The 7,599-nt window shown below is 46.4% G+C and overlaps 1 protein-coding gene across 1 annotated transcript; it reads right to left on the bottom strand.

Annotated features, from left to right (window-relative positions):
- Window positions 1-1,621: 1,621 nt before the first annotated feature.
- LOC136508069 (F-box/LRR-repeat protein 3-like) lies at window positions 1,622-5,779 on the bottom strand. The gene is made up of 7 exons (XM_066502678.1): window positions 4,968-5,779; window positions 3,869-3,994; window positions 3,551-3,655; window positions 2,944-3,343; window positions 2,718-2,847; window positions 2,334-2,628; window positions 1,622-2,251 (listed from the first exon to the last, which is right to left on the bottom strand). Exons 1-7 carry the CDS (start codon window positions 5,628-5,630, stop codon window positions 1,982-1,984), a joined length of 1,989 nt encoding a protein of 662 aa, XP_066358775.1. The 5' UTR covers window positions 5,631-5,779; the 3' UTR covers window positions 1,622-1,981.
- Window positions 5,780-7,599: the final 1,820 nt, after the last annotated feature.

The raw sequence follows: 7,599 nt of genomic DNA, 5'->3' as shown, positions 1-7,599 counted from the left end.
ACTATAAGTATTGTGTGCCACCGATTGCTATGGCATATGTGTAATTCGATCCAAATATATTGATTACATTTGGCATCTGTCCGCCGTACCTATAATTTTGGCCTGGGTTCACCACTGGTCCCTACCTGATTCATGTCATAGTGGCCCAAAAACAGCCGATAGGATACATGGAGGAATGTTAACTAAATGATATTATAAGGTTTAAGGCCAAAAAATATCTACTAGTTCAGTGGTTTAGGGTGTGAAGTTCAGGGGTGATTTGAAGTCTTCCAAGTTTCGACCTTCCTTTTGCTAACGTTTCTTGTACCGTTTGGGAACGTTGTATGCTCACTACTCAAAGCGAAATGCGATGCAGAATGGCACTAGCCAGTAGCCACTTTGCGCCCGGCCGGCTGAACCTGACAAATGCCTAATCCAAGCACCAATCAAGGTAACGAGGCGTTGGTTATCTATAGTGGTATAAGGTTGACAATTAGGTAGCATATATCCAGCCTGTTCGCTTGGTCGTAAACGATCGTGGATTATAAGCCGGAACAGTATTTTTCTCTCACACCAAACCAGCCAGCAGTAATAATCCACGATCGTTTCAGCCGAAACGAACAGGCTGATCATGCACTCGATGGAGTCCCTTTCAACTTGATGGCCGTCCTATAACAAAGAGTACAAAGTGCCAATTTTAAGGTTTCCAAAGCCCATGTAACCAACCTGCGCAAATCCGGGCGATCACAGAGAGGCCAACTGGTGTGAAGGTTCCTTAGCTCAATCCGGTCACCTGGGCGACTGACTTGCTGACGGATGCTGAGGAATGGGCAGTCATCATATGTGGTATCTGGGTTCTCTGGATGCTGAGGAATAAACAGAAACATGGTGAACAAGCTATGAGTCTGCGACAAGCAACTTTTTGGGCACGAGATACAGCATATGACTTGTGGGAACTCCTGCACCCTGTCAAGCAGTGGAGATACTATGACTAGTGGCTGTTTATTACGCGGACAGAAACAGTGGCGCGACGGCCTGTGTCCTATCGGGATCATCAAGGTATGTTTCTGTCTACCCAGGCGATATGACATGATAGAGGTTTTGATGCTTGTATGATGGAGACGCTGGCCTGCAGAGATGCCATCAGTGTTGCTAGGCAATTTGGGCTGCAAGGTATTTATTTGGAGACAAATTGCCTAGAACTTGTCCAATTGTGGGAGAAGATGGGAGAAGACTCACAACGCTCCACAATAGGACCAATTCTGGAGGAGATTGATGATATTTGGCTTGCCTTTCAGGACTTTCTTTTTACTTATAGAAGTAGATCTTGTAACAATGTAGCTCATATTCTAGCTAAACAGGTCACGAGTTACAACAGAGGTGTGGCATGAAATTCCGGCGTGAGTCTGGTGATGTATGAGGCTTTGGCCCCCTTAAATCAATGAAAGGCATGCTTGTCTAAAAAAAAGATCCGCCAAAAGAAATGGTAGCCAGGAACCAACCATTGACCTCCGTTCATGAGCCGAGGTGCCACACCCACACCGATGGGCTATGCAACGGTTATTTGAACTCCATGTAAGTTGCATCATACACATATTAGTATCAGATAAGATAATGCCAATCAAAAGCAGGAAAGAAACAGTGAGTGCAAAGCATCGATCATATCCCCTATGATTCTTTCATTCATCTCAAAGGCTCAAACCATGCGGAATGAAGTAACAAAAACCCTAATTAATCCCAGAAAGTGGATCATCCCACTGCAGGCTATACACATGAATATTACCGATGCCTCAGTGTACATACACTGGAGCAGAGACGACAGGCGCCGCCAGATGTGCCCGAAAGGCAAACACCATAACCACAACTTGGGGACGGGAGCTTACGCCCCCAACGATTATTGCGAAATATCCCACATGGCTCACAACGTAAGCCAGGGCAAACCTGGGAGATCTTGACAATCCATGCGGATGGTGACACTGCACAAACGATGAGGAACACGAGTTTAGTCCTTGTAGACAAGAGGCTTGTTGACCCATCTTATTCGGCAGCCACACGCCTGCAACATCTGGATGAGCTCAGGGGACAGCACGGTCTTCAGCCCGCAGAGCATCTTCAGCTTCTTCAGCCTCCCGCAGGCTGCTCGCAGCGCCATCTCAAACCCTTCTATGGAGACCCATGAGAGGTGCACCATCTTAATGTCCTGGAGGCACCGCAGGGAGCTCAGCAGGTGGCACAGGCCCAACCCCGTGACTTGGCAGTAAGATATCGTAAGCTGCAAAACAGGTACATGTTTATATGGTTCCAGCTGCTTAGGAATTTACAAGGATAGAAGCTAAACTCTATCGTAAGGTTACCTGTCTAAGGTTCAAAGCATAACGAGCAAGGGCCCACAGGCCAGCGTCATCAACTGAATAGCATCGTTTCAAGTCCAGCTCTATCAGGCTCTTGCATCCGATTGCAACTGAGGAGATCCCAATGCCTGTTATGCGGACCAAGCACCTCAATTCAAGGTTTGTGAGCTCCTCCAGGGAGCCTAAGTGACCCAAACCAGTATCAGTGATTTTGTTGCAGTAACACAAGTTCAGTAACTTAATCCTCTTGCATCCATTTACTAAAGCTGCCAACCCATCATCAGTAATAGAGTTGCACCTGAAGCAAAGGACATTGCAGACATGTTATTTTCATGCATATGACTATAAAGATCATGATAAAAGAATAAATAAGATGATCTAAATTACCGGTAGAGATCAAGCTCCACAAGCTTTCCACAATTTGAACTAATAAATGCAATGCCTTTGTCAGAAATGCTTGAGCATAGGCCTAATTTCAATATTCTCAATTCAGAGCATTTAGCCAAGTGCTCCAATGCTGCAAAACAAGCAATGTAAAGTGATTATGCTCAATTTTAAAATAACAGATTTTTTATTAAAAATAAACATAGGCACAAATGTAGTGATCACAAACCTGCATCATCCACTCCACAGTCAGTGAGGTCTATCTCCTTAAGATTGGGGCAACAAGTTGCAATTCGCTTTAGTCCCTTCTCATTTATCAAAGAGCATGATTCCAACCGCAAGCATTCAAGCATCTTACAGTTGTCAGCTATTGAATCAAGTGCATTGTTGGTAATGAGATTGCAGCATGTGAGATCAATTGTTCTTAGGTCACTACACTGAGCTACAAGAGATGAGATTCCTTCATCTGTAACACCACTGCATTTGCTAAGTCCAATCTCAACCAATTTGTTACAGCTTTCACCAATGGCTTGAAGAAGAGAGTCCGAGACCTCAAGACCATCGAGTTTCAACAGTGTCAAGGTTTCCTTCAGTGTTGCCAACTTGGATAGAAAACGCTGTCCTATCTCCTATAAATATAACATCAACAAACTACGGGAAGTCAGATATTTTCCACTTTTGATTACTCTTTAACTCTTCATGAGGATGAGTCCCTCTGAATATGTTAGTTACATAACCATTTTGTTTCAAACACAAAAATTATGGCATATCGAATTGTACAGAAAATAAGAGCTAATGGCTGTGAGGGGTGAGTAATGTGGGGAAGACCAACTCACATGCAAACAATCTGCAGCATATAACTTCTGGAGAAAATTGCGACCATCTATCAGTGAAGCTAACCCCTCAGAAGTCACATGATCACATCTTGACACATCAACACTCTGAAATTAAAGAAAATGATTAAAAATATCAAAATTCGCCATTTAAAAAAAACATAAAGTTGCCAATTTCCAGATTTCAGATGACAGTAAGCAAAGTCACAGTAAGGAGACTAATAACAAAAACTGTTCAAATTTTAAATAATCAAATTGACACAATGTTGTGCATCAGCCATCAAAAGTCTATAAAAGTTTAACATCCCAAGAAGTGATTACCTGCAGCGAATCGCTCCCCTTGCTCAGCAATTCCAGGCCTTCATCATCTATACATGAACAACAAACCATTGCCAATTCCTCAAGCCTCTCGAGTGAGGAAATTGATCTAAGGGATCCATTACCCACCTGCAACACAAGAAAAATAAGCATATAATACAAACAAATAGTATAACGCAATGATGCCATTACTATCAATGAGAAAAATTAAATAATGCAAGACCTAGGCCAAAAATTCATTCAGCACCCAGGCCCCTTATAGTCACACACCTAACACCTCAGTGGATGGCAAAATGTATGGATCATGAGGTTTTGTATGCTAAGTACAACTCAACTTTAAACTTCCAATTTGGGATTATCCAGTATCCAACACATCATTTGCATGGCAGGGATCACTTTCAAAATGGGTCTATTAGGCCATTTTCTCAGCCTTGTTATGTACAAATAATGGACGTCCCTACCTGTTACTGTACAACCAGATTTTAATCTCCTTTCAATCACTACTAGGTAGCATATATTGCCTGATTCTACCACAATTACACCTTCTAATCACTAGGTAGCATGACCGGCCAAGTACTTATTACTGATTTTGAAAACCTTGCAGAGAAAGTCCAAACAGGCCAGGTGTTACATATAACTACTGTACATTCTAAGCTATCACTACCTATGGACAGGAAAAGAGAAGTGAAGATGCAACCATTTCCTACAGTATGTGCATTTATTAAAAACAGCCACCAACAATATGACTCATAATGTTTTGAATAGCACCTTCGCACCCATATGCATTAGCTTCCAACTTAAGTCCAACTTCACAAGATTTATGAGAATTTCCAGGTTAAAGTTGAGATTTAGCATATCATGGTACCAAACCACATCTGTATTGCCACCATATTGCATCTGAAATTTGGTTTGTGCGGCTCTTGTTGGGTACTTGGGTATCATATCTAGGCTATTATAGGTGTGTCGCGGCATATGACATTTTCGCCATTTCTCTAAACAGCATGTGAATTGCTAGTCCAAACGTCTATCCACAAGTAATCATCTTTCATCAATCCACTACCCAAGCAATGAACAGTTTAATAGCTCATATGGGAGTAGTAACCTTGAGGTAGGATATGTTGAGGCTGCGGAGCTCGGGGCACTTCTTGGCCAGCAGATCGATTCCGATGTCAGAGATCTCACGGCACCACTTGAGGCTGAGCTTCTCCAGCCTGGGGCACCCAACAACCACCTTGGCGAGCCCCATGTCGGTGACGGCAAGGCATTTGTCCAGCCTCAGCTCCCTGAGCCCGGCCGCCGCCGCCAACGCGGCGACCTCGCGGTCCCCGGCGCTGACGCAGTGCGACAGGTCGACGGCCTCCAGCTTGGGGCAGGCCGCCACGAGCGCCTCGAGGCCGCGCCAGCCGACCCCGTTGGCCCGCGCGAGGCAGACGCTGCGGAGCCCCGCAAGTCCCCCGCCGGCGCCGGCGACGGCCGCGGCGAGGGAGGCGTCGTCGAGCGAGGCGCAGGCGGAGAGGTCGAGCAGCTCGAGGGCCGGGAACGCGCGGAGCAGGCGCGGGAGCGGCTCGCGTCGGAGCACCCGCAGCGCGCGGCGGTGCGCGGTCTCGGCGCGCTCGAAGGCGCGGCTGACGAGACGGCACGCCTTGCGGTCCCGCGGCTCCCACAGGCGGTCCAGCACCTGGCCCAGTAGGTCCAGCGACAGGACCCCGATCCCGACTGCGCCGTCGCCGGCGGCGGAATCGAGCTTCTGCGCCTCCCGGCTCATCCCGCCGGCGGCCGAGGACGACGCGGCGATCCGTCCGCTGCTCCCGGCGGCGGTGAGAGAGGATGAAGAAATCCTAGCTGAATTACGCGGCGGCGAGGAGGTTGGTTTAGGTGGGGATGAAGAGGAAGGAGAAGACAGCGATGAAGGGGTGGTCGTCGGGGAGCGGGACGCGCGGTTCGGCGGGCCGGCGCTGTCGGGCAAGGGCGCAGCGCTGCTGCATGGTAGGAGCAGGACCCCGCGGCTGCGGAGGGCGGTGGCAGCGGCGGCGGCGCGATCCCGATCCCGATCCCGATCGATCCCGCCCAGCGGCGGAGGTGGTGGTGGTGGCGTGGTGGATAAGCCGCGCGTCGGGTCGGGCAACCGGGGCGGCCGGGACAGGGGGCAGGTACGTACGGGCTGTGGGGAGCTCGACCGGTGAGGAGAGGGAGGCGTGGAGCAGAGAGAGAGACGGAAGAGGGGAGAGAGAGAGAGAGAGATGTGGATAGGATAGGTGATGCCGGTCCGAATACCGCCTGCCTCAGGTGAGGCCGTGAGGGTCGAAGGTGGCACCTAATCAGTGCCCGATAGTGCGAATGTGCGATGGAGAAGATGACTAAAATGCCCCTACTCACGGACCCATAGCTTTTTTTTTCTTTTTTTGATTTGATTTGAATAATAAATAAATATATATGTGAATCTTCACATGTGTGCTTGGTTGTATGTTTTGGCTTTATCTTGGTTAGATGAATCCGTATAATCTAAGGGCCTGTTTATTTAGGTTTTCTGGGAGCTCTCGTCTCTTAAAAGTCAAAAGCTCCCGGAAGTCAAAAGTCAGAAGCTTCTTAAAGTGAGATTTTGGCTCGTGGGAGTTTTTTTTTTTTTGGCTTTTGAAAGGTCCCAAAGCTAAGGTCCAGAAGCTCCCACAAAGCTGAAACAAACAATGTCTTAAAGAAGTCTGTTTGGTTGCTTGCTTAGTGAATGCAACTTGCATGGGCGAATTTAAAAATACGGCCTCATCCTGGCCTGGTGAGTGCTCTCAAAATGAGCTTCACTGGTCATCCTAGCTGGGTGGATGCAGTGTATCTTTTGTGGTCCCACATCTCAGTCTCTCAAGTTTGATAGACTGCATCCATTTATACATACAACCAAACAGCATCTTAGTTTCTTTGCATCCACTCATGCAACCTCACCAAAAATATTTTTTATAAAATACGGTTCCACTCAGCCTAAAACACTCAACCACGATATACCATGCAACCTTCGTTCACCAACCAAACACAGCCGAAATGGATGTATTAGTTTCACCAAATACTCTAACAGTACGTAAAATTGAGTGAGGCAAAACAAAATATTTAGGCCGTGATTGATAGGAAGGAGATGGTAATTGGTAACGACAGTGTCACTTGCATTTCACCTAGCGCGACTTTGCCAAGTGAAACGTTGTGCAATGGGTAGGGGTAGCTTTGACATTTTGCTAGCGTAGCTGACCGGCTGGTGTTGACCGTATGGCCCGTTCCCGCGCCAACGCTAGTCACATGTTTTCTTCTCTTTTTAGAAGAAAATTATTAAGAAAAGAAGCTTTTTTTATAAATGATAAATACTCGGAGCCATACATACTCTTGGTTTATCATCGCAGGAATCACATTCCCAATTAAATGGATGTCATTGTAGTCCTTTCATCTTTTCCTTGATACGTACATATGTCATTATTCTACTACTACACCGTCATGTTCGCTTCTCTTATGATCCGTCTTTTCCAACTTATTTTTTTAACCGAAATAGTATTTTTCTCTCACAACAAATCAATCGAAATAGTATTTTGGCTTATTTTTCAGCGAAGCGAACGGGCCCTGGTAATAACACTTTTTTTTTGTTTTTCGTTTTCATGTTTTAAGAATGTGCATGCAGTACGTAAACGTACGTATTAATTTCGGTTGAAATTCGTTGGGAAGTTCAATGATTGAAGGGCAATCTGACTGTTTGGTGTGGT

The sequence above is a fragment of the Miscanthus floridulus genome, chromosome 15 (genome assembly GCF_019320115.1).
Source record: "Miscanthus floridulus cultivar M001 chromosome 15, ASM1932011v1, whole genome shotgun sequence".
Lineage (NCBI taxonomy): Eukaryota > Viridiplantae > Streptophyta > Magnoliopsida > Poales > Poaceae > Miscanthus > Miscanthus floridulus.
Note: the sequence above shows the minus strand (reverse complement) of the source record. Positions and strands in the feature narration are given on the sequence as shown.

What these genes read in the sequence shown, in the direction of transcription:
- LOC136508069 (XM_066502678.1), bottom strand. Translation starts at nt 5,630, where the DNA reads ATGAGCCGGGAGGCGCAGAAGCTCGATTCCGCCGCCGGCGACGGCGCA. An exon ending in ATGCTGCAGATTGTTTGCAT is followed by an intron (nt 3,344 to 3,550) that starts GTGAGTTGGTCT and finishes TTATATTTATAG; the next exon opens with GAGATAGGACAGCGTTTTCT. An exon ending in CTGTGGAGTGGATGATGCAG is followed by an intron (nt 2,848 to 2,943) that starts GTTTGTGATCAC and finishes CTTGTTTTGCAG; the next exon opens with CATTGGAGCACTTGGCTAAA.